General features: G+C 43.1%; 2 protein-coding genes across 4 annotated transcripts in view; one reads left to right on the top strand and one right to left on the bottom strand.

Moving 5' to 3' along the window:
* LOC307234272 (uncharacterized protein) overlaps nt 1-14461 on the bottom strand; it is a 44981-nt gene extending 30520 nt beyond the window's left edge. Inside the window, exons 1-7 of one of the 2 annotated variants that reach the window (XM_080005911.1) lie at nt 14306-14461; nt 13735-13844; nt 13485-13629; nt 13216-13370; nt 11537-11652; nt 11307-11430; nt 1257-1352 (exon numbers count right to left, since the gene is read on the bottom strand). In XM_080005911.1, coding sequence (XP_079862037.1) covers nt 1257-1352; nt 11307-11430; nt 11537-11652; nt 13216-13370; nt 13485-13629; nt 13735-13844; nt 14306-14369 — 810 coding nt within the window. In that variant the 5' untranslated portion in view covers nt 14370-14461. The remainder of the gene's footprint in view (nt 1-1256; nt 1353-11306; nt 11431-11536; nt 11653-13215; nt 13371-13484; nt 13630-13734; nt 13845-14305) is intronic. The other variant, XM_080005912.1, reaches the window with a different exon arrangement.
* Nucleotides 14462-15052: 591 nt separating this feature from the next.
* mindy3 (MINDY lysine 48 deubiquitinase 3) overlaps nt 15053-27365 on the top strand; it is a 35686-nt gene continuing 23373 nt past the window's right edge. The window contains exons 1-11 of one of the 2 annotated variants that reach the window (XM_080005719.1): nt 15053-15154; nt 15783-16154; nt 16236-16315; nt 17079-17139; nt 18298-18498; nt 18694-18745; nt 19441-19555; nt 19843-19916; nt 20057-20136; nt 20448-20518; nt 21772-21852. In XM_080005719.1, the coding sequence (XP_079861845.1) occupies nt 16061-16154; nt 16236-16315; nt 17079-17139; nt 18298-18498; nt 18694-18745; nt 19441-19555; nt 19843-19916; nt 20057-20136; nt 20448-20518; nt 21772-21852 (909 nt within the window). In that variant the 5' untranslated portion in view covers nt 15053-15154; nt 15783-16060. The remainder of the gene's footprint in view (nt 15155-15782; nt 16155-16235; nt 16316-17078; nt 17140-18297; nt 18499-18693; nt 18746-19440; nt 19556-19842; nt 19917-20056; nt 20137-20447; nt 20519-21771; nt 21853-27365) is intronic. The other variant, XM_080005720.1, reaches the window with a different exon arrangement.

Raw genomic sequence — 27365 nt, 5'->3', positions numbered from 1 at the left:
GACCTACAGCAGGCCACTAATGTGCATGTTTCTGCTCAAACTGTCAGAAACAGACTCCATGAGGGTGGTATGAGGGCCCAATGTCCACAAGTGGGGCCTGTGCTCACAGCCCAACACCGTGCAACCCGATTGGCATTTGACAGAGAACACCAGGATTGGCAGATTCACCATTGGCGCCCTATGCTCTTCACGGATGAAAGCAGGTTCACACTGAGCAAATGTGACAGACGTGACAGAGTCTGGAGACGCCGTGGAGAACGTTCTGTTGCCTGCAACATCCTCCAGCATGACTGGTTTGGCGGTAGGTCAGTGTTGGTCTGGGGAGGCATATCCTTGGAGGGCCGCACAGACCTCCATGTGCTAGCCAGAGGTACCCTGACTGCCATTAGCTACTGGGATGAGATCCTCACACCCATTGTCAGACCATATGCTGGTGCAGTGGGCCCTGGGTTCCTTCTGATGCATGACAATGCTCGGCCTCATGTGGCTGGAGTGTGTCAGCAGTTTCTGCATGACGAAGGCATTGATGCTATGGACTAGCCTGCCCGTTCCCCAGACCTGAATCCAATCGAGCACCTCTGGGACATCATGTCTCGTTCCATCCAGCGACGCCACGGCGCACCACAGACTGTCCAGGAGTTGAGGGATGCCCTGATCCAGGTCTGGGAGGAGATCCGGGATCCCTCAGCTCCCGCATGCCCAGTCGTTGTAGGGAGTGCATACAGGCACGTGGAGGCCACACACTTGAAGAATTTCCACAGAAGGTGGATCAGCCTGTGATCTGATTTATCCATTTTTATTTTGAGTATGATTCTGAATCCAGACCTCCATGGGTTAATGATTTTGATTTCCATTGATCATTCTTTTGTTCTCAACGCATTCAACTATGTAATGAATAAAGATTTTCAACTGGAATATTTCATTCATCGAGATCTAGGATGTGTTGTTTAAGTGTTCCAGACAAACATAAGACTCTCGCACCACAAGTCCTATTTACTATCTTGTCTTGTGCACAGCATTGTGTTGATCACCTCTTTCTTTTTCACTATGCTTTTCTCCATATTTCTCTCTCTGCATTTATCTCACAAGCACCCAACCTTTTTGTGATACGCTTCCTCTCGAAATTGCTTGTACTATCACCTGTTTACTAACGGTCTATAATCTAAATCTTCTCGCTGTGACATTCTTAATTATAAAAGGGGATTATAAATACGTTTTGAGCATTCTCAGAGGAAAGCTGGGAAGGACTATCTGACCTGGATGTGTTCGTCCTCTGTGCCAGGGGAGGCCTCGTTTTGTTTCAAGGCTGGCAGCCACGCCCCTACGCTCTTCATCAGGTAGCCTTTTCCTTCCTAAAGACATCAACACAGACGCACACACACAAAATGAAGTTCAGCAACATGGGGGAAAAAGAACAGATCTGTGATAAAAAATAAAAAAATAAGATAAATAAATGAATGAATGAATAAATAAATACATAAAAGGCATGATTGTGACAATGTCAGTCAATAGACAATGTCAATAAACACACAACCACAGTTTGCAAAGCATAGTTGAGCAAACACATAACAGATTGATCTTTGATATCACCTCCATACAAAACACCCAGAAGAAAACATGACTTACATGAGGGCTTAGTCAAGGTCACTGCATCTTGAACACAAGTCTAGAAATGGTTTAAACCAGGAGTAAAGGGCCAACAGATGTGTTGAAAAAGGAGACAGGTAGTACATACAGCAGATAGTGGCATGGATAGTAGAAAGCCAATCTGTGGCCCAGTTCCAGTACCAATGGACAAAACAATTTTAATTGCATCTGGCAACATTGCTTTAGAACAAGCGATGGCTGTATTTCTTTTTTTTTTTTTCTGAACCTGTGCTGTCAGCATGGTAGGCATACAACACAGAGTACATGTATGCCATCGCATCTAGGATAGAGTTAGTCGGCAAGTGGAGTTCAAGTTTTCAACCTGGAAATGGCTGCGTTTCTGACAGCGGACTAATGGACTTCAACCAAACTTGCTTGGGTTTAGGGCGTGTAATTGAGTGATTGATGCATGTTTTTGCAATTATTCAGTAATATATTGAAAATAATAATACATTTGCTGTACAGGTACTCCTAACGACCTACCTGTTTAACAACAGTTCGGACTTAGGACCAGCTCTCCGACCAGTCTGTATATGCTGCGTATCATGCGTGCGCGGCGTCTCAGCGTCAAGCATCTCATCCCGCACATACACTATATACATACATATATACATACATACATACATATACACACATATATATATATATATATATATATACATACACATACATACATACATACACACACACACACACACACACACACACACACACACAGACTATATACACTGCGAATATATACACTAAATACACTATGTACACTATAAATATACATACACACACACACACACACAATACACTATACACTATGGTTTATGTTTGTGGTGGCTAAATACAATTTAAATTTCAAAAACACACATTAGCAAATTTAAAAATATTCATCATATCTGAAATTATATTTTCCTTTTTGTTGTTTGTTTGAAATCCCTAGGGTAATACATGTCCAATACAAATGGCATACAGCAACATATACTCTCTGGAGACATTAAATATTTCCAAGTAATGTCTTTTTGCCCCTGATGTGAAATGCATTGCTAAATAAAACTCTGCAAATTGCTGTATGCAAGATGCTGTGAAGTGGCATTGGTTATGCTCACGCCCCATTGACTTGTACTGGAATTGCACACCCACTTCACCTTGTATCCCTTCATTTATATTCTTAGAGGCCGCTATGCTCAGCTTTTCTGCCATTTAGATGGTCAAATTTCCTACTTACAATTGTAGGTTGATGGCAGCATCGAGAATAATTTCAACCTCTTGTTCAAGCACCCATTAGAAAGCACATGTTGACATGCATACAATTATAGATTTGCGTGAAGACAAAGGAAAACAAATAAATTCAATTATTCACTTTCATTCACATCATATTCATAAAAGCAAACATCAAATATTCCTGTCCCTTTTCTTTTCCTTTCACATTTCAGTTTTTATTTCTGGTATTTGACATAAGGAAATCAAACAATGATATTGTTAAGCTTATTTTCAAAACAACCCTAATTAGTGGTGTTAATGGATCCCCAAGGTTGTTTAAACACAAGAGGGCAGAGATTCATAATTGTGCCCGCATCTGTGTTCTGAAACAAATGGATAATGATGAAGAGTTGAGTTAGTTGGGTCAAAGCTGTGACGCATTCCAGGTCCCCTCTGTGTGGAAATGGTGGATAGATTGAATATGATCATTATTGTCCGCAAAAAACAAATACATTGAAATTATGCCTGCAAAAACAACAAATAAACGAGAGCTGCAGGCAGCTATCAGCGGGCCCTCGCTTTGCGCACGTCGGAGGCGCTGGCGGGATACCGGTTGACGCAGCCGTGCACATTTATGACCATCTGACACTGCACGAAGGGATAAGATGTAATTAGGAGGAGCACATCAAAGTATAAAACATGTCATTATCTTTTGTCAGCAGGGACCATGATGACCATTTACTAAATATCAGCACGAAAATGTGTTTTATTACCAAACCTGTGAAATTTGGGGCAGATTTTACAAGGTAGAGTCGAGTCACAATCCACTTACTAAATTCAAAACGCCCAACTTCCAATGAAAGCCAATGTATAATATGTCCTAAATTATGAGAGCAATGTGCGTGCCAAATTTCATGAATATCGGAGAAACAACATACGTGGATATTCTCACAATAGTTACAGGTTATGATGTTTACGCAGTTCCATGAGTTTGAGTACACCTCGGGCGTCAAAAATGTGTTCAAAGACTAGACAAAGACAAAATAATTAGGGGGTGCTATAGAGCCGATGTGCTACGCCCAAGCCCGAATGCGAAATCGAATCTGAGGGTTTACTAGTTTGAACGTGGGTGCAGAGTTTTTGTGCATCCTAAAGGCCGAACATGTGTTCTTCAAATAAAAAAAAAATGGCGCACAAAATCCAAAATGGCTGACTTTCTGTTGGGTGAAAACATCAAAAAAAAAAAAAAAAAGAATTTAGTATGTACTTCAAGATGACAGTTATGATCCATCAGAATTTTCAAAGGAACTTTATCCAAACCTGTACTGGGTTTGCCACGCCTGAGCCAAATCACTGCAGAACTTTTCCATTTTAGCCAGATCTGACGAGTGTGCCAATTTTTGTGAGTTTTCAAGCGCCTCAAAAATGCAATCTAAGATTTGGGATAATTATGATAATTAGACTCCTGGCCAAGCCCACAGTGTTTGCGAAAAATCAAACTTTTTACAACTTTTTAACAACTATTACTTGCACCCCCACACCCCGCAATTTAAACTGCAATTGCCAACAGCACACATTAAGCACTGGGATTTCTGGGGTGGCGGGGCGCTGGTAGATGGTTTCGGTATGTGGTTGGCTGGGGGACGACTGGGTGGGCCTCCTGCTGGCTGGGTTCGGGTCCTGCCAACTTGCGCCTGGTGGTTTCTGGCATGCTGCGACCCAGTGGCGCTATGGGGAGCGGCGGCGGGTGCTTGGAGGCTGTTTGACAGTTGGGGTGTGGGAGGCGGCTGTTGGCCTTTGCTCCCGCTGCGTGGCTCCTCTGCGGCGGGTGCCCCGGGTGCCGGGGATGGTGGAGGGCCCACATATCTGGCTGTCTGCAGGCGTCAGCGGGGGAGGGGGGGCTGACATCTAGGGGTCCTACGCTGAGCACACTCAGCTATGCGGAAGGGCGCTCGGGGCTTGGGCTGAGTGGGGTGTCTGGCCGGTTACAGTAGGGCGGGCCTCGCCTTTTGCGCGGTGCATTGGTGGGCCATGAAGTTTGGGCGGGGTGACGGTCTGTCGGCGCGGCCCTGGCGTCCGCGGCCCAGGTTCTGCGCCTGCGCATTGTGCCTGCATGTGGGGTGGGTTGTATGTGTGCGCCTCAGGGGTGCGGTTCTCCTCGCACTCTCTGGGACTGGTTTATGCTCCTCAAGGGCCGTGCATGGGTGTTGCTCTGTGGGCTGCTGGCTTCTCTGGGGGCTGGGGGGTCTTCTGTGGCTGCAGGGCAGGGTGCTCGGGGCTTTCCTTTGTTGCGGAGTGTCTATACGGCTGTGGGACCCAAGGGTGGCTTAGGGGCCTTTTCTGTTGCTTGGAGGCAGCACCTTATAATTCCGACGTCATACACAAGTCCCACACACTCACTGGTAGGCATCACACGCACACACACAAGCTGTGTGCTTGTCATCCCACAGGGCTCTCGCTCTATCTCTCCCTCCCGCCCCCTCCACAGACACACTCGCTACTTTTTTACTGTATATAAGATATGTATATGTTCACAGTATTAATATCAAAGATACTGCCATGTGTTCATTTGTCCCCCTCCCATGTTGTATTTCTTTGTTAAATCTTTATTTGTTTGCATTCTTATAACTCTGTGGGAGAGACAAATCAGTTGTGCAAAATATTCAGAATTAATATAGATGTGAACACGTACTGGATCCCCCTAGTCTCTCACATTCCTTCAGATGACATCCACTTCTTCCTCAACCACTTGAAAGGCTTTGCCCATTCCGGAGATCAGACAAAAAAATAATTCCAAAACAGTCTGTCCCTGGTCATAAATCTAATGAACTAAAAAGCAATAAAAGCTTAATAGAATAGGTGAAGAACATAAAAACACTGAAAATATTAAAGATTCAAATTAAAAAATATATAATAACACTGGTGTTGGCTGGGACATCCAGGATCTGTTTCCCTCTTGTTTTAGACATTTCTTTGATTATCTAACCATGCTCTAAATCATTGGACCCTTTGATGTGGAAAGAAAAAGCTATTTTTTTTCACCAAATTGCAGCATATCTTGCATCAAATAGTTTGGGTTTAAAGCTGTTCATTTACCACTTAATTCCAAAGAGAGCATCAAACCAACTGATCAAATAACACTGACTGTGTTGTTTGGGTGATTCTGGGATTAGCATGTGTATTAAAATAAGTAAAATTTGTCTATAACATTATTTTAGGGGTGAGCGGTAGCTATATCACAATATTTGTAAGCATTTTCACAATATGTATCAATACTAGGGTCAGGCCAATTGACGACGCAATCGTCAATCAGGATCGACATTAATGACAGGCAATGTGTTTGTTTTTTCTTTTTTTTTTATCCGTATTTTAAAAAAATAAATATAAGTGCAATTTTGAAATGGAGAGAGTCTTGTGAATTTTTAATCTGTATTTTAACCGCACATTTGGCTCACAGTAATTTTATCACAGCACCCTGATTAATGATGGGGTGTTTGTTTCAACTATTTTTTAATTGAGGACACATTTTCAGCCAAGCAAAATAAAACGGACTGCATTACCTCTTGCCAGCATTTATTTTTCAAATCATAAGGCATGCATCTCAAATATTTCGGCCAAGGTTTTCTGCTCGTTTCCACAGTACCTACACAAAAGGTTGGAGCACATAACTTATGTTTGCAGGTGATTAGAGTGCATTGTGTTTCCCCCTATAGAGGAAACCTTTGCAAAGTTTGCACATTACCTTTTTTTGTTAATCCAAAACAATTCCATATAACAGAGTCCCGGACAAACCCACACCCACACACACACACACCCACACACGAGGTGTGGGAATTTCTTGATACTAAGATGCATCGTGATACAGAAGTGGATGATTCTGCATCGATGCAGTGACAGAACATAATCGTGAGTTTGGAAATATAATGAAATAAAACAACGACCATACCATTCATTTCTAATGAACAGATTTTGTTGTGATTAAAATAACAGCCTCGGCCCGGCTTCGGCTGGACAATAAAGTTGTAAAGTCATGTCGCTCGCGCAGTAACGTCGCTTGTGGGATTGTGGACATTACCTTTTATATTTTGGGAGATATGATGGAGAGAGGCAGAGATCAGCAGCAAGCGAATAAAAATCGACCCAGTATTTTGAACGCGGACATCTGGGGGCATTTCGGATTTTGTGAACTTACTGGGAAGCACAAACTGGACAAGGCGCACGCTGCGTGTAAAATCGGCCTCACAAAAAATGTAATACTTTGGTAATACGACGAATTTGAGGAACGACGTTGGCCATTTTCACCCTGCGCTCACATCTGCAAACGTAAAGAATACAGCAAGCCCAGCTGACCAGCCATGAATTGAGGAGGCGCTGACAACTTTGCCGTCCGACTCTGAGAGAGGGAAGAGAATCCCCTAATCTGTGGCAGCTTCCATAGCTAAGGATCTTTGGCCTTATTCGGCTGTGGAGAACCCCGGGTTTCGCCACCCGCTGAAGACCCTGTTGCCACGGTTTAAGCTTCCATCACGAAGTCACTTTACAGAAACGGCTATACCTGCACCCGACAGCGAAATCAAAGCCCAGGTAATGGAGTCAATGAGACAAGCTAGCCGAGCAGCCATTACATGCGATTCCTGGGCTTCTGTCGCGACTGACTCGTATGTAAGAATAACAGCACATTATATTAGCGAGGATTGGCAGCTTTTATCGTATCTTATGGCAGCTAACAGATAAAGATGTAGTGCTGGCGACGGACAACAGATCTAACATGGTGGCTGGGGCACAAGTCAGAAAAGTTCAACTCAAAATTCAAGGGGCACTTCAACCACCCGCGGTCTGCAGGCTCCTGGGCAGAATCCAACGGATATCAACATTCTTCCACCGCAGCACTACCGCGGACGACCATCTGCAAGCAAATCAGAAGCTTCTTGGCCTGCCAAGTCGTAAACCAACGTTGCCACCAGGTGGAACAGCTCATATGAAATGGTGGGGAGGTTTTTTAGAACAACATGCAATTTGTGCCACCTCGCTATCTCCTCAGGTGAGAAGAGGAGAGTCCCACCTCTACACTCTCTCAACAAAACAGATTTGTCAAATGCAGAGGATGCTGGGGAGGCATTAAAACCAATGAGGGATGCCGCTACATTCATGTCAGAGGAGAGCAGTCCAACTGTTCGTCTCATTGCTCCATTTAAGGCACTCGTCAAGAGCTCAAGCATGCCGTCAAAGCATCCTTAAGAGGTACAACAGTGAGGCAGAGAAGAACATCCTTCATACAGCCTCCGCCCTGGATCTCCGTTTTGAAGGACGCAGAAATGAAGAGATCCGTGGTATTGTTTTTTTTAATCTAAATGAAAAATGAATGGCAATATATACCATTATTGTTTGATCACACAGCATTTATTCAAATGCTACTTAGAGGGAATTATTTTCAGCGGACATTATGACCGGAGAGATTTAAATATGTCGGACTTAAACAGATTTGCCCGGTCAAAACGGAAACACAGTAAGAGAGACAGCAATGTTTCGTTGCATCCTTTGTTTGCTAAAGCAGCCTGCTTGTGCAAATGTAGTGCCCCTTCGGTCCAAAAATTAAGTTTGAAACGGTCTCCTTTATGTCGATCGTATGGATATCACACAGTGGTTTAAAAGTCTTTAATATACAAGATGCAGTTGTAATCATTTAACGTTGGTTATATTATCCTTCAGGCTGGACTAGCCAGAAAGTTAACACGAAACAGTCAGTGTAAATTGCACTGTGGTGCAGCCAATGTATATTGGCTTTTCATTTTTTGACTTACAACACCCAATAAAAACAGAAAAATGCCTGAATCATGGATTCTCATTTCTGTCCCCCAGGCAGTAAAAAGTAGAAAATTTATTTTTTTCAGTTCGATTCAAGCTCTGTCTAAAACACTTTTCAATGCTCTGCCAGTTGCCAAAACATTTATCCCTGCTTCATAAAGTTCGGCATCTTCTTACCCAACTCTGAGCAAGACAGGCTACCCAATAATCAACTCTTTATCGTCAGATTTTATACGACCTGCCTACCTCGTTTTGAGCATTTGTTCCGATTCCTGGAGCATTTTTCCTCCTGGATCGGTTCGTTCGGGCATATGTGAAGACAGTAATCACGCTCTGTTCCAGACCAAATCAACCGCATCGAGACCGTCTGGAGAGGGTGGTCTCGGCACGCTTGCAATCGCTCCACAAAGCAGTTCATTGGCAGTGAGAATGCAACCCACCCAACAAACATATACAACTCACTTGCTGTACTGTACATGCTTTGCACGATGGGATGCTTTCATTAATCAGCGGACTGCATGGAGGAGAGTCCGAGGTGCGGACTATAATGCTATACACAACAGGGGCGTCATGCCCATTCAAGCACATGGCCCACCAGATTCTTTTTTTTTTTAATATATGTAATTATGATCATTTTATATTATTAGTCAAACCTTTTCTTCTAATTTTGTCAAAGTTTGCCACAGCAGGTACACACCAGAGTTGCCAAGTCCACTCATTATACGCAAGGAGGGAAAGTATAAAGTTTCTCCAGTCTTTAATTAGAAATAAGTCAAATAAGAGAGATTGGGGATTGAGAACTTGAAGAATCGTGCATCTTGCATGGACGGGGACACACACACACACACACACACACACACACACACACACACACACACACACACACACACACACACACACACACACACACACACACACACACACACACACACACAGACAGACAGGGGGAGAGAGAGAGAGAGAGAGGGCCCCTCGCCCTGCCCGCTGCCACAAGGTCTGCGCAGCGCAAGGAGAGAGGAGCGCAGCGGAGGCACGGACACACAGGACATAGCTTTGATTCTCGCTCAAATTTAATATTTTGTTCATATACTGAAGACGGTTATATCAACCAGGGCAAAACAACAAAAGCAATTGTACACACACACACACACACACACACACACACACACACACACACACACACACACACACACACACACACACACACACACACACACACACACACACACACACACACACACACACACACACACCTGATGCACCATTTTCCATTAACCCCGGGGCTCAACAATAACTTTAAAAAATGGTTGCCAGGCTGGCAACCAGGCATCAGCTTTTGGCTGCTGAACCCGAAAATATGGTTGCCATTTTTAGTCACCTTATATTTTGAGTAATTAAGATACTGCATCTGCATCTTTAAATTTAAAAGTAGCGCTCAACCAGATGAGATCAAAATAGTTTTGTTTTTTTCAAGTTTTATGTTGTTGTTTTTTCCTGGCAATGGGAATGGTGTCCATGGCCTATTTTTAGCGGGTTTACCCGGGTATAAAAAAAAAAGGTTAAACCCGCTAATTTTGGTGTGAAAACGGTATGAGTTTGTTTTATAAGTACACAATATAGTTTCAGTTAGTTGTTCTTTTTGAGACATCTTCATTTTTTTCTGTCTAGTATTAATTACGATGGTTTTTTTCCACACCTAATTTTAGTTTTCAGTTTAGTTTTGGTTAACTGTACAGGGACGCAAACACATGTATGGTGAAAATAGTCCGAAATATACTTATGGTGGTAGCCGACGGTTTTCCGGTTCCTTGAACGCATCGCTTCCAACACGCATTACAGTTCTCAGCAGCATAACTTTGGAGCACTTCCAAAACGGAGTGGACCCAGACTGCATCTAACGTAATGTCAGAGAACAAGTTAATCAATCGCGGATGGCGTCGTTCTCTCGGACGGATAAAAAAAAAAAATAATAATGGGTTGGGTCGGGTCGCTGCACCCCCCCCCCCCCCACCACCCCAAAAAAAAAAAGAAACTCGTCGGATCGGTTCTGACAATTCATACAAGTCACCGAAATTGATGTGAAAAAAGCGAGTATCGCCGAAAAAGCGAGTTGTTTGCATCCCTGGCTCCTGAATCCATCCCTGTTGCCAACTGACTTAACCCTGTTGCCCCCGACAACCATTACTGTCGAGCCGTGAACCCACTGGCAGAGACTGTGACCGGGCGAAGCAAACTCCCGGGTGGCTTCCGGAAATCCTACAAAACTTCCCGGAATATTCCGACTGCCGAATCACAAAACAGTTTGAAAAACTCTCAGCGTTTGTTTACAAGTTTCGGTCCGCCTTCTAAGCGTCGCCGCGTGAACACAAATCAAACCAAGGTCCAGGGGCAACATTGTTACATGTCATTCCCTGAATCTGAACAAAGCAAAAAAACTGCAGGTCGGACTACGCCCCTAATTAACGTTCCACTCTGTGTGACCTGTGTGTATAAGTGAGTATGTGCACTTTAATGTAGGAGACCATCTTCTGATTAATAGCATTCAATTCAATTTTCCCACATTAATTAACTCAGCAGATCCCTGCTTTAATGTGGTGATAACTCATCCTGTGTGTGTGTGTGTGTGTGTGTGTGTGTGTGTGTGTGTGCGTGTCTGTACTGACCTCGTTCCTCTCAGTGCTGAAGAGGTAGCTTGACATGAGCTGTAGAGCCTCGGGGTTGTCATGGTGATAGTGCAATGCCCTCTCAATGGACTCCCTGCATTTGTCTGCTGCTCCCTCCACCATACTACAGACAGGTACACAGAAACAGACAAAGACCTCACAATCAGGGCGACATAATTGTAATCGGACAAAAATGGACAGAATCACATTTTATGGTGTACTAAGTTTACCAAAGGTCTGTGAGGTAGATCTCTGCCAGGGAACAGTAGGCCACACAGATGTCCTTGGCTACAGGCCGCTGGGGGTCCTCCTCCTCTGATGATGCAGCAGCGGCTCCCAGAGCCTGCTTGGATTGTGCATGGAGACATTATCAGTTGAACGCTTATGAAGAGTAGAGTCATTCTAATTGTAATGACCAAGACAACTAACATAGTTAAGCGTTTTTGGGGGTTTTTTTCTAACTGATGAACAGCTCCCTCTTGTGACCATAATTAGTGTTACACTTGTGTGTTGCATTAAATCATAGCATTAAATAATCGCCTTGCGACAATTTCTCACCTTGTTGATTAAAAAAAAAAAATGAAATATGTTAATCTGAGAATACTCTTCGTTTGACCACATTATATAATAAAACATAACTTACAAATTGTGTATGGTGTTTGTGCAGAAAACATTTGCCCAATAAGTGGTGCTTTGGTTCTCACAATGTTTGTGGTGGTATATATATATATATATATATATATATATATATATATATATATATATATATATATATATATATATATATATATATATATATATATATATACACACACACACATACATACATACATACATACACACACACTACGGTGGCCCTGAGATCTCAATGCACTGCTACTTAAGAAAACACATGCAAATAAACAAAACACAGGCAAATGAAGAAAAATTCACCAATATGAAAAAACATGCGCAGCATTTGGAAAACACGCCGCAAATCAAGACGCATCAAACAAACTGCACAGCAAAACCCTTTGTGAATACCAACAACACAACCGCATTAACAGAAAACATAAAACCACATTACAGAAATGGCCGCATCATGGCGGAAGTGAGCCAAGGCAGATCTTTAAATGCAATACAATAAAAATATGTGCAATTAATAAATAGAAAAAACAACTTTTATATCAATCTAAGTTTTTATTTAAGCCATTTAACAGCTCTACTACTCGCATTCACTCAGTGAGTGAGTGAATCCTTGCGAACGAATCAGTGATTCAGTGAATCTGAATCAGGCTGTTTTCTCTGGAATACCACACTTAAATGGATTCAATTAAAATTGTGCATTGATATAAAAGTTGTTTTTCCTATTTATTAGTTGCACATATTAATATTGTATTGTATATAAAGATCCGTAGTGGCTCACTTCCGTAATGGTGTAGCCACTTCCGTAATGTGGTTTTGTGTTTGTGTTTTCCGTTAGTGCGGTTGTGTTTGCTATTAATGCAGTTGTGTTTTTCCAATTTGAAAAGCGTTTTGCTATGCAGTTCGTTCATCATGTCTGGATTTGCAGTGCGTTTTCTACTTTCTGCTGTGAATGTGTTGCCATATTGGTGAAGATGTTTCAATCATCAATCAACTCAATTAACAACCCAAAACAATGACAAATATTGTCCAGAAACCGTCTAAAAGTACTCTTTGGTATTGTTTAGCCAATGGCGAGTGAGAATGCAGAGTGTGCATCACTGGATGTCCCGCCTTCTCTGTCTTATTGTTTTTAATGTACTTTACTAAAAAAATGTTTCCCTTAATGCTTGACACACTGGAATTTGTCACCATTAAAATGGCACTTGGTGTCTGTGTGCTGTCGCTCGGCTAGTGCACCACTGCTGGGTGCGTGCAGGGGACACATGCCATGAATAGTACTTACAGTACTCTGTGCTGGTTTCTCCAATGCAGACAACAGGATCTGTATTCCTCTAGTGTAGTGGTCCACAGCATCCTGACCAGTATGGATCTGCCCCAGGTACATATATTTACTGTGGCCTTCGTTTGGACTAAGCTCCACAGCACGCAGAAACACTTAGCAAGAATAGGTTAAGGAGGTTGAACAGATACATCACAAGCACACTACAAATAGACTAAGAATCATACTATTTAATTTGAATGTGCACACACACTAAAATAAAAAGGATATTTCCTTTGCTTTCACTGTGTCTCCTAGTTCAGAGTAAATGTGTCCTAGCATATCAAGAGCCTGTAGATGTGTGGGCTCCAGTTCTACAGCTCGCTTGCAGAAACGGCTAGCCATCTCAAAGTCAAAACTGTCCACGCATTCCTCCGTCTGGGGACAACAAAAACTTACAAGATTAAGCAAGCATGCAGGGATTCAAATTCAATCAGGAAAAGAATGACAACGCTGCCAAGACAAATGTCAGTATGGGGAAACCTTTTCTAGGAGTTGCTCTATGGAATATTTCTCAGAGGTTTTCTTCTTGGCTGCCTCGTGTTTCCTCAGCTTTACTCTTTCCTGGGGGGACAAATCAGCCAGCCCTGGACCTGTTGTGGGCAGTAGAAGGAAAAGTTGGCTTCAGGGTTTTGTTTTGCTTATTCGGATCCCCAGTAGCTACTGCATTGCAGCAGCAATTCTTCCTGGAGTCCACATGCAATTTGTTATGTTGTCTGTCTGTCGTAATGATCTGCCTACAACAAACAGACAGCATAACAAATAACAATAAACGGGACAAACAATAACTACATGACAAGCCCCTGAAATAATGATGACTCATAAATCATAATATTAATAATAATCATAATAATAATCATGTTAATATCTACTATGGCTCCTATAACCAGTATGTTTGACATCAAGTGATCCTTATTTTCGTGAATAAATGTTGATGGTTTTGACATTTAATATACGATAACGTAACCATTCTATGCCAATATACACACGTGAATTGATATGCAATTTACACGGAGCAAGCAGCGTTTAGAGACCATTAAACCCATCTTATCACCATTCGAGCGGTTGTCTTTCCTCTTCGTCTTGTTCTTCTTTTTGCCCTTCGCCTGCCCTCCCATTGTAATCACGGCGTTGGAGTGTTTTCAGGGTGAAAGTGTCACGGCCGTTCTTGCTCGGACGAGCGTACACATGAAACACGCGTGGACGGGAAAAGTTCATTACGCCACTGTACCTACTGCGCAGGCGCCAAGCCATGTCGCGTTGGCTACTACGGCGAGTGCAAGAGGACATTTCGTGCGGTCGCGTGTCGCCTTTGTATGCATGCATGATGTATGTCCTGATTAACACAAATATGATGTATATCCTCATAATTAACAATATATGATGTATATCCTCATAAATAAAAATATATGATGTACATCCTAATATGTCAATGTCCTATTAGTGGCAGTTGTTGCCACAGAGGTTTATTGTTTGTTGTTTGGTTATTTTTTGGTTCATTGTATATTGCCAGATATTTATATTTTGAATCACTTATATCTACGAATCGATCAAGTATTTGCTTCATTTGACGTCTCTGATGCGGAAAAAAAACCCATAAGAATCGACCTTAAATTTCACGCTGATCTGCGGAAGCGAATGATTGACACGGGGGCGTGCCCCTGGGGGTGATTGGCGGCCTCACGGGCCAATGGCGCGACGCGTCGAGGCTACGCCCCTTGACGTCACTTGGAAATTCCAGATTTCACCCAATGGGCAGTCACGTCAGCTCCACGCACATTTTTTCTGCATTTCTGTTGTAAATAAACCAATGACTGGGGCGCTGCTCGCTGAGTGATAAGAAAACCGAACACGATTTAACACGGATTTCCATTATCTGAATGTCAATGTTGAGGTAAACCAGGTAAAGCGCTGCCTTACCCAAATACAACCGGCGAGGGACGATTGTGTACTCGCGCCGTTTGAGGATAGCAATTACTTGAATGACAAAGCAGTACCGGACGAGCCGCTAAGCTAGCTGCGGATGCTAACCGCTAGCGTTAGCTGGTCAGCTGTGTCGGGTAAACGCAGGGATAATGTGCCGACAATCTGATTCATACAACATATTCAGAGTTAAACAAGTGATCACCGAGGCGGGGGTTGTTTTACGATAAAGACCGGCTGGGTTCGCGTTATCCCGCTTATCACACAGCCACATAGTCAATTAAATAATACATGGAGGTGGAATACGGATTTGAAACGATTGTTATTATATATGTGCCTCGTTTAAGAGCTTCCGCAAAGAAATTAGTCCACTATACCGTAGCTAACATTACGTGAAACGACGGACGTGAAACCAGCGGAGGAGCGGTTGCCCGTGGCAACGGTCGTTATTGACGGACAGCGATCATTATTCAGAAACAAGTGACCACTGGTTACTGCCATTGACCAATCTGAATAGAGTTTTTCACAGGGCAGCGTAATAACTAGAATTAACGTTTAGAGAGCGGTCCTAATAAGGGTGTCCCTTCTCTCCCCTGGTCGCCTTGCAGGTTGGTGTGGCTTCGTTGATGATTGTCTCGTCAGTCCGTGTACTGGCAGTCACCGTCGTGAAGCTGTCGAGCCGCAGGGTTCCCTTGTGGCCAATGCCACCGGCTCTGCCCGCCGAGAGAAGTAGAGTGGCACATTTAGGACGGGGAGCGAGGAGTAAGCCGCATAACGTCACCTAGCAAGTTCTCCAGCAGACCTCTTCTGAGCCACAGGAAAGGAGCTTCGGCTGCCAGGCCAGTAGAGATCAGTACCTGGGTATACTACCAACAGTGGAAGAGTGATGTCGGAGCTGAATAAAGAACTGGTGGATCTGGTCTGGGGGAGACCCACGGGTGGAGGTGTATCAGCCTCAATATTCCGTCGATGGACACAAGGTATGGTGAATGGGCGTCTGTTGTTTCTTATTATATTAGGTTGGCACATAAGACTCAAGACCAGGCGGTTTTGTTTCCCAGGCTTTGTTTTCAGTGAGAACGAGCACTCTGCTCTTGAGCAGTTTGAAGGAGGGCCATGCGCTGTCATCGCACCTGTCCAGGTAGGACGATGGGCCATTTCGTTATTCTGAGAGCATATATCAACTTCTCTGAGGTAACAGCATCAGGGCTATTCAACTGCATTCTGCTGGGCGCCAGTTTTTCAAAATGTTACCGGCTTAGTAGGGTTGTCCATCTCTCCCTTGATGAGACGATACGTATCCAGATACATGGCCTACAATATGATTCAGGGAGGATGCATTTTAATATGGAGAGAGAAAGAGAGAGAGAGAGAGAGAGAGAGTGTGTATTTGGTTGTCGGTTCAACGGCGTGAAAGTAACATGACTTGCAACGTTAGATCAGTGAGTCTTCCGCAGCAGCTTAGTTTATACAAAAGTAGAATTAGCAGCAAAATTTCAGTCCAGTCCAGTGACTTCAGAATCGGGCGATCGACCAGTTCATGGTACATTTAAATCCATCCAGTGGTCCAGGTACCGATGTAGTCGCATCTTCAACGTTGAAACCGGTTTCCCATTCCTATCAGTGAATCCTTACACCCCTATGTCTTAGGGCCCTGACAAATTCAACAAGCCATTGTTGGGAATGTAGCGACACAGCCTAGCAGCTACACAGCCAAGCCAGGTTATTCTGAAATTAAAATGATAAGTTCATCGCTCACCTACAAATTTATTCAAAGGGTTGTTTTCATTCATACCGGTATGTAGACCACCAATTGAATAGTCCTTGTGTATGTACACAAATGCTAGGTGAGTGTAATAAAGGCCCCCGTTTTTTTATTTTAATTCTGCATTTGTATTTTTTAGGCTTTCCTTTTGAAGAACATTCTCTTTAACAGTGATAGCCCCAATTGGAGGAACATCTCAGGTAAATTGGCTTTGGACTTGACCTTCTGATATGTTGTCTTTATTTTGGTGTCTGCCTAGTAGTGGTGACTAGAGCTGTTGCAATTATCACATAATTTCCTAATTGTAAATAGTATGAGCATATCGCAATCTTTTTGTATAATTTTCAAGATTCTACTTTACTATATTTCCACCCAAATGTGAGAAAATGGGTGAAATACAAGCCATGGTTAGAAATGTTGCAGTGACTAGAATGTGAATAAGGTCAATTTCCATCAGTTGGATTGAAGAAAATGCACTGCCAAATTTGTAATTTTTTAATGAGAGTGAGAGTTCAATAACAAACAACAGCACTTCTGCAATAGGTAGACATGATATACCTAGTGCAGTTACATTATTATTACAATATAAATGACACTATTATTATACTACTATTTTATTATGTTATATTATTAGGGATGCACCGATATATCGACCGTACGCCAGTATTTGCCGATATTCACCTTGTTGACTGCCATTGGCCTATCGGCAAATTAGATGTCGTTCACAGATGGCAGTGGCCAGTGTTTTTCCAGTGTTTTCTACACCTAGACTTTGCTTGGGTGGGCCTATTAACAAAGTAAATTTGGTGACCCAGTTTAGCATGTTTTTTTTTTATCCATCCGAGAGAACAACGCCATCCACAATAGATTTTAGAGTACGCAGATACAGCTCTCTGCAGCACTCCAAGCAGAAAGTGATGCTGCGTTCATGGGAACTCGGAAATCTGTAAGTGATGCTGGGTCCAGGGGAACTCGGAAAACATCGGTAATCGGCCAAATTGTTATTTTAAACATGCCTATCGGTATCGGGCCAGAATTTCACAATCGGTGCAGCCCTAAATATTATTAAAAAATTATTACATATAAAATGAAAAAAATAGATAATTAAATTGTTAATTATTTAAGTTCATGATCGTGACAGCGCATGAGAACTCTCTCACAATGATTGACGCTTCATTGAGCTTTTCGAGAGAAGTCGGTCTTGTTCCTCTCTCTTACATTTACATTTACATTTACATTTAGTCATTTAACAGACGCTTTTATCCAAAGCGACTTACAAGGGAGAATAACATTCAAGCTACATTGCGACAGAGACATTAGTGTACTCTCCAAGTGAATTTTGTGTGTTTGTCTGACAGAGGAAGAGCAGAAAGGGACCCTGTGTTCCACACTAACTGAGATCCTGGAGTCAGCCCGTTCCAGCCCCTCCACTGGCTACTGCTTGGTATCGTGGGCTAAAGGACAGAGCCCACACAGCAGCGCACATCCTAATACACAGACACAGACCCATGGCCCTCCAGAGGCCGAAAGCAGCCAGCCACTGCAAGAGCTGCAACCCCGTGAGTAACCTGATCCTCAACTCATCCAAACGCAAGATGCACGGAAAAAAAAGATTGTTAAAAGTATTGTTTTTCATGATTTGACTGGTGAACGTTCAGTTGCTGTTTTAAATAGTTATTAATTCCTTATAAATGTGGGTTTGTGGTTGTGCTGTGACCAGTAGTGAAAAGGAATGTGTGTTTTCCTCTTCCTAGCCACTTTATCTGCTAAGGACCTTGGCTTTGAGCGATTTCACAGCATCCTGCAGTAAGTAACACTTGTGCTACTGGCAAAGAGCTGACACCTCGATCTCCTCCCAGGACTCGTCATCATTCCTCAGCTCAGTACTCTTAAATGCTGGTGAATTTAACTCGTCTATCTGTGTTTGTCCTCTGCCACTAAGCAGCCGTGAAGTTATTCGGGAATTAATATTTAGAGATCGGTTTGGCCTGACAGAATTGGCTTTTACAATGAACAAGCTTTCCCACTGCGCTCGCATCCCGCTGACTCTGCAGTTGCTCTGATTGCCTAATGGAAAACTCTCCTTCATCTCTCCTCTCCCTACTTCTCTCCCACTTTCTATCTCACGCGCACGCACAGACATACACACACACGCCCCCACGCCCACACGCACGCACGCGCACACGTGATAGTTCCCCCACGCACGAGCTAAATTAAGTCAAAGTCAATTGCCAAAGAAATATTGGGGTTTCAACACATTGCCTGCTGGCAGACTTCAGCCAGCAGAAAGCGCTGCTGACTCACCATGACGCCGCAAGGTGCAGAGAAGCCCGGGCAGGGGGAACAAAAAAAAAAAGTCCAACACTTTGGGCAGTTTAGAGGCAATTTCACGTTTAGTATGGTATTTAAAGTTCATTAAGGTATGAATTGTCCCAAGTGTTAAATATTATATATTTCTTTACAATTGCATAAGTGAGCCGTGTATTTGTGCCCCGGTGCAGCAAACGGACGGTCCAGTCGGTGTCTGAGCTGAGGGAGGAGGTGCTGTCTCTCTATCACACCTGGAGGGGCTGCTGCGGAGTGCTGCTCTTCCTCTATTCTGTCATCCTCACCAAGGTCAAATACTTTTGATGAAGTGACATCAACATTCATTTAAATGTGTTCAAACGTGTAAATCTGATGTTATCTTGTGTGCACCTTAAATATTTTTTTAGATGTATTGTTTGGGATATTATTTATTTTATTTCTTATTTGATGAACAAATTATTGCAAATGAATGAAGTGTGGTGTAAACGTTTTAATCGTTATTTCAATACAGTAGCCATAGTATTTCATAGCTGTGCAGATTACCAAAAGCAAAATTGACTAAATATTTTAATGACATCTGGCCCTTTGTGTTCTAGGGTATAGAAAATATAAGAAATGAGATCCAGGACACATTGGAGCCTCTTATAGACCCTGTGCATGGTCATAGCAGGTACTCGGGCCACACACAGTACGAAGCTCACACACACAAACACTTTTGTCATAAAATGAGCTAAAATAACAATTTTTGTCTTGTGTCCCCGTTCTGTTTTAGTCTTGATTTTTCTCCGTCTGCTCTTATGTCTGTTCTAGCCAGAGCCTGGTAAACCTCTTTGTGAGTGGCCACGCAGTCTCTAATGTCTGGGATGGAGACAGGGAGTGCTCTGGCATGAGTGAGATCTCTATCAACTCTATCACCCCCCCAACACACACACACACACACACACACACACACACACACACACACCATACCCACACGGATTTACAAATCCATTATTCCTACACCTACATTCCCCCACAGTTTTATTTCAGTGGCTTCTGATCTAATCATTCACCACCAGAGGGCACTCATCTCACAAGCTCAGACAGAAATAGCCGCATCTTTGTATAAAATGCAGCCTTTTGTTAATTTTATTTTAACTTTTCACTTTTTTTCTGTCCTCTTGTTTGTGTGTTGTTTTTTTTTTTCTTTTTTTACCTTAAGAGTTGCACGGTATCCATAAGCAGGCGTCTGTCGGATTCCTCACTCTCATGGAGTCACTACGCTACTGCAAGGTACACACATTCATGCAGATATGAACTTATACATATATGGACATGCAAAATGTCTGATGTCAAACATTTCATGCTGAATACGGATTCATTAAATGGGTATTAAACTGCGGGGGGCTCCGGCATTCTGGTTTATTAGGAAATTTCTGAGCCAGGATTGAGACTGATAACAAGCTGAAATACAAATAAGCTCATGCTCTCATCCAGAAAGTGTGATTTGGGACTCTGAGCAGCGGGCGATACGGGCCAGAGAAAGAACCCCTGTGTGAAAATATGTGTTTAGAAGGCACACTCCCCAACTTGCATACCCCCCACACAGACACTGTCCGTGTTACTATTTTGTGCAGTTACACACACGCACAAATGATTCGCACAGTGAGATGCTCTTTAAGGGGGTCATTTTTACAGCTTGGATCTTGTTGCGGCTATAACGTTGCATTAATTAGAAAAACAAGTATGTGCCAAGACAAACCCAAATTGGTGATGGAGCCCAATGAATATTCAGGTTTTCCGCCAAACCAATTTGATACGCGAGGGAGTGCTGCAATCTTTCTGACTGCTGAAAACATCCATGCAGTTCCTTTCATGAAGACATTGTCCTGATTAGAGTTCACAATCACAATTACTATAGAATCATCTGACTAAAATTAAATGATCACAGCCATACTTCAGATGTGTATTCTGCCCCATAGCTGTGCGAGCATTATTGATTATTTTAAAATGAGGCTTCTAAAGGCAGAGCAGGGAACTTAACTAAGTTAATCGTAGCAAGACATTTATGACGGGTAAGGGTGCTGTCAAGAAGTGTGTGTGTGTGTGCGTGTGTGTGTGTGTGTGTGTGTGTGTGTGTGTGTGTGTGTGTGTGTGTGTGTGTGAATGCAAGCGTTGTGTATATTACGGTTCTAGTTGATTTATTGCCCCAGTATAGATATGGGATTGTAGTTGTATATGATACCGTTAATTAAAGCAAGGGGCCCATTAAATCGCATCCCTGCCAGGGACGTAACTGAACTCTCTTAATGTACACTTAATTGCTAAGGCTTATTTATAAGATCCCATAATGGTTCATTTTCCATGACACACCAGATTTGTAAAAACAACGGTGCACTGCTGACCTCGTGTCCGAAACGACTTCTGTGAAACTTTAAACCAACATTTCTAGTTGATGATAAGATTTGTTGAAAATAGACATTTTTATCCTGCACACATTCCTTTGTTGTGATCTGTGTGTGTCTGTGTGTTTCTTTGTGTTACAGGTTGGGGCATTCCTCAAGTCTCCAAAATTCCCTATTTGGATCCTTGGCAGTGAAACCCATCTCTCTGTGTTCTTTGCCAAGGTAAGTCCAATCTATCCTTCGATATGGAAGGGAGAACACACACACACACACACACACACACACACACACACACACACACACACACACACACACACACACATATACACACACACACACACACACACACAGACACAGTGGTTGTAATAGAATCGGCCTCCTCAGGAGAGTAGAAGACATGAGCAGCAGAAGCAAGTGAATAGAAAGGGATGCGGTGAGTGGTTTGCTCATATATGGTCAGAGCTGGTTCTTGGCTTCTCATCTATTCAACGTGAGCCAAAAAATGTCACAAAATGTGCATGTTGATACACGCACACACACAATTAAATTTTTGCCTTTTTGCTTGTTTCCTTTCTGCCCCGCTCCTTCTTTTTCTCTCCCATTATTTTACACATTCACTTACAGACGCATTGGAAATGCAGTTGCTTTTGTTTGTGTGGTTTTGAAATACATACAGCACTGTGGGAAAATACTTCTATATTGTTCAAATGTTGATCAACCACCTTTCAATAAACTGTCTCCAGTCTTTCTAGAATTATCTGTCGGTTTTCTTAAGTTAGGAACAATTTTTAGTTTTTATGGGATAAACATGCACACACACACAGGCATACAGGACCATGTGACAAGAAATGTAGTATGCATACACTAACTAAGGTCAGCCCTGTTGTTTTAACTTGAGAAACTTCGGCTCCCAGGGTAGAGGCATGAATCATCCGATCCCTCTGTGGATATGTGCATGTTTGCGTGCACAAGGCCTACTCATACCTATGTGTAGCCTACCATATTTGCTCATGCTGTCATCCAACTATGTTTTTTAACTATGTAAATGATGTAACTTAATACAGCTATATGGCTTGTTTATTGGTAGCATACAGCTTTAGTTGAAGAAAATCAATTCTCTCCACCATTCTGGAAAATGGCATCACCCAGAGACCTCGAAAATTCTCGTGCAATCGTCCATCATAACACCACACCCTTTATATTCCATTGATTAAAAGCTCGGTTACATACATGCATACATGGATCGTATGTTGGCTCAGTGATGACCCAGAGTCGTCATGCAGCCACTGATGACTTCCCAATTACTACAGCTCCCCTCGGCACCAGTGACATGTTGACATATACACACACACTCTCAGTCTTTCTCTCTCTCACACACATTCCAGAGAGTCGGGAACCTGATCCTGGTGTGTGTGGGTGCGTGCGTGTGTGTGTGTGCACATGCGTGCGTGTGTGCGTGCGCACTATGCACCCTCAGGTGGATTGTTTCCTGTTGGGAATGTGATCCCAGAGTTCCCATCTGGATCCGTTTGCCTCAGTGGATATTCGGAACGTGCACGCACACACACACACCCACACACAGAGACAGCCAGCTGACGCTACACTGATTATCAAGAATTAGCAACAAATCCACACTCTTGGTTTCCAGTGGTGCAGGCGGTGATGCAGCTTTGTAACTTTTCAACCAAAGCTAAAGTTGCGTGATGCGCTGCTGTCATGCACTCAGCTTTTGGTTCCCGCTCAGGCCGACTGCATCTTCCATGAAAATCTATGTTTAGATGCTAATTCTCAATCGTTTCCCAGACTGTTTGGTACAAAAATAATTGCTACCTGGTCAGTAGCTTTTAGCTCTCCTACCAATCCATCAGAAAACAAAAGCTGAAAATCTGATCCCCTCTGATGTGTTGGCGTCTCCTTCTGTCTGATAGCAGCGACCAGTGTGTATTCCCCCGAGACTGTCTGTGTGTGACTGTGGCTTTGAGTGCATCTGCCTAAAAGCATTAGTGTTTTTTATCTAATCTTCTTCACAAAGGCACAAACCCAACCCCCCCCCCACTCTGTTCCCTCGTTGTATCAATGTGTGCATATATGTGTGAAACTGGCTGTGTAGGTAGAGCAGCGTGTAATAAGATCTGTTATTTTGGATGAGACATTGTGCAAAGCCAGAGGAAGGATGGAAGGAGTCAGGAAGAGAAGGACAGAGAGCCTCCCAACTGGTAAGGCGAAGGAGAGGTGATGGATGGGATGCATCTTGTATAAGTAATAGAAAAAGAGCTGTCCCTCCTTCCTTCCTGTCTTACTTCCTCTCTTTTTCTAAGTCCTCTCTGTGAAGTTGGTCTGGCAACGTCGAGGACTCCCTCAGGCAGCCCAACTTTCACCCTCCCGTCCCTCGTCAGAAGAAGGGGGGAAGTGTGATCCGAAGAACAAGGGATGCACTTAAAAAGACCTGCAGTTTCATTTGGGAGGGCTGGACAAAGTCCTTTGACATTTATCATTTTCCTTCTTTGCTCTACACTCTAAATGATGAGGTTCGCAGGCTGTATGTCTACTTCTCGTGGGAGCTCTTAAGAGTGTGTGTTGGTGCAGTAGCTATGCTCTGGGTCTTGCCAGTACACAGCCTCTCCTTCACCAAGACTCCTGCCAGGCCTCCTTGTGGCCACACACAGTTACTGGGTGCCTTGTGGCACTAGGCAAACTTGGCAGGGGATCTCAGAGCCGCGGTGGTCCCCAGAAGTGTGATGTGCGGGCCCACAGCCGTAGACAGGCCCTTGCATTCACTAACCACAGCCCCGCTGCCTTGTGGGTAAGTCTGGGAAGACAAAGGCTAGGGGAACACACCGAGATTAAAGAAACTTGATGGGGGCGCACGTAGGCGGGCCATGTCAGACTGGGGCTCTAGCAGCCTCCTGCAGCTGTGAAGAGATGCCGATCATCCTGGGTTTCTCCCTTGCCACTGGATTCCATCTCATCATGGTGAAGGTAGTGTTGCTGGGACTTGCACACCCCCAGTGGCACTCAAATATCATCACTGAGAAGGTCTCTACTTCTGACCCTGCAGTCAGAAATACAGGGTTAATATGGTCGCTAGAAGCCAAGGGTTTGAGTGGCAGCTGCTTTCGTCAGACCGGAGTGACTAGAACTATTTAGGGCCAGCACTGCTCACCCTAAATCTGGGAGAAGGCCTGGAAAAGGTGGTCTAAACATATCCCACTCTGGGTAGGATACCGCACCTACCAGGACAGTCCACTACAGTGGTCAAAAAACACCAAATAATTGAGTCCACCTCAAACTGGCTGCATGGAACATGCAACTTAGTGTCCAACTCTTTTGGACACCAATTCTGACAGGCTGCCAAGAACTGTGCTTGTCGCTGCTGAGCTTCGGCGTTATAATATTGACACACTATGTCACACTCTGACTCCAAGTAAGGGTAAATTGCTGGCTGACAAACTGGAATCCGCATGGGAAAAGGTAATTTCCACGAAATGATGACAGGCTCAGACAAGGTGCAAACCCATTAATTGAGGTTGACCACAACAAAATCCCAAATCCCACTCAAAGTTGAAAAACTACATACATTAAAAAAGGACGTTATTTACAGCAATCATTTTTAGCAGCGTTTCCACAGAGCATGTGATCGTAGGTCCACACTGCTCAGCAGCCTCCCAGTCTCTCCTAGTCTGAATTGGTTGCAGCCATTATACACAGCATTCCAAATGCAAATGATATTATTATGCAACTGAAATTTTTCTCTGATTTTCCTAAATAGTCAATGCAAATGACAGTCAGTATAAATTTCAAGTCATCAACCGTTAGGGTATAATTCGAATGTTTTTCAACAAACCTCCCATTGATAACAGTATTTTTTTCAAAAATAAAAAACTCAAAATGTGCACAACAGAGTTTCAAAACATTTTATAGGTTGTAAAGAACTGAAATGGTCATTTTTTGCAGCATTAGGAGCAAAGCATAGCATTTGATTTACTGAAATCAAAAGCTATTTCAATCAAAAAAATCTTAGCCGGCCAAGTTCCATGTGAACATAGGAGCCTTCTTTGATATCACCTTCACAATTCTTGCATCCATTGAACTTGTGAGTTTTTGGAGAGTTTCTGCTTGAATTTCTTTGCAGGGTGTTAGAACAGCCTCCCAGAGCTGCTGTTTTGATGCGAACTGCCGACTACCCTCATAGATCTTTTGCTTGAGGATGCTCCAAAGGTTCTCAATAGGGTTGAGGTCAGTGGAGGACGGGGGCCACACCATGAGTTTCTCTCCTTTTAATGCCCATAGCAGCCAATGACACAGAGTTATTCTTTGCAGCATGAGATGGTGCATTGTCATGCATGAAGATGATTTAGTTACGGAAGGCACGGTTCTTCTTTTTGTACCATGGAAGAAAGTGATCAGTCAGAAACTCTATATACTTTGCTGAGGTCATTTTCACACCTTCAGGGACCTACAAGGGGACTGCCAGCTCTCTCCTCATGATTCTGGCCCAAAACATGACTCCGCCACCTCCTTGCTGACGTGGCAGCCTTGTTGGGACATGGTGGCCATCCACCAACCATCCTCTACTCCATCCATCTGGACCATACAGGGTTGCATGGCACTCATCAATAAACAAGACTGTTTGAAAATGAGTCTTCATGTATTTCTGGGCCCACTGCAACCGTTTCTGCTTGTGAGCATTGGTTAGGGGGGGCCCCAATATTAGGTTTATGCACAACTGCAAGCCTCTGGAGGATCCTACACCTTGAAGTTCGCGGGACTCCAGAGGCACCAGCAGCTCCATATACCTGTTTGCTGCTTTGTAACGGCATTTTAGCAGCTGCTCTCTTAATCCCATGAATTTGTCTGGCAGAAACCTTCCTCATTATGCCTTTATCTGCACCAACCCGTCTGTGCTCTGAATCAGCGAGAACTCTCTTCACAGTACGATGATCACGCTTAAGTTTTCGTGAAATATCTAATGTTTTCATACCTTGTCCAAGGCATTGCACTATTTGAGGCTTTTCAGCAGCAGAGATCCTTTTTCTTTCCCATATTGCTTGAAACCCATGGCCTGCTTAATAATGTGGAACGTCCTTAAGTAGTTTTCCTTTAATTGGGCTCATCTGGCAAACTAATTATCACAGGCATCGCAGGAGATTGATTTCAGTTATCTAAAGAGCCCTGAGACACTACCATCCATGAGCTTAATTGAAAAACCAAAAATGTAATGTTTAAATCCAATTTGGAGTGTGGTGTAAAGGCTAGGCCACTCCAACTTGACCATACCATTATTAATTATTCAAGACTCAAGAAGTTTATTTGTCACATACATATACATATTTTCATTCATATATGCACTGAAATGTCTTTGCAACGCACCTGGAGATTATGCACAATAGTTACTAAACTGAACATAATAGCTACCCTAATTCCTACCTAGCTAACTAACTGTTTCCTGGAACGTAATGCAGTTACTGAATAGAATAATATAAATAAAATAAAATAAGACTCAAAAAGGTAATACAAAGTGGGCGTACAAATAGAAGGGAATAGAGTTATGTATATGGGATAGACAATTTGTATATACAGCTATGTTTAGTAAAGTGCATGTGAATAAAGTGAGTACAGAGATATACAGTACAGTATACAACAATATGACACAGTAACCCAGAACAGTGATACAGTATGCAGTACAGTTTGCTACATACAGTACAGTTAGGCAGTGTGAGTGACTCACTGTTTTC

The sequence above is a fragment of the Zeus faber genome, assembly GCF_960531495.2.
Source record: "Zeus faber genome assembly, chromosome: 8".
Taxonomy (NCBI): Eukaryota; Metazoa; Chordata; class Actinopteri; order Zeiformes; family Zeidae; genus Zeus; species Zeus faber.
Note: the sequence above shows the minus strand (reverse complement) of the source record. Positions and strands in the feature narration are given on the sequence as shown.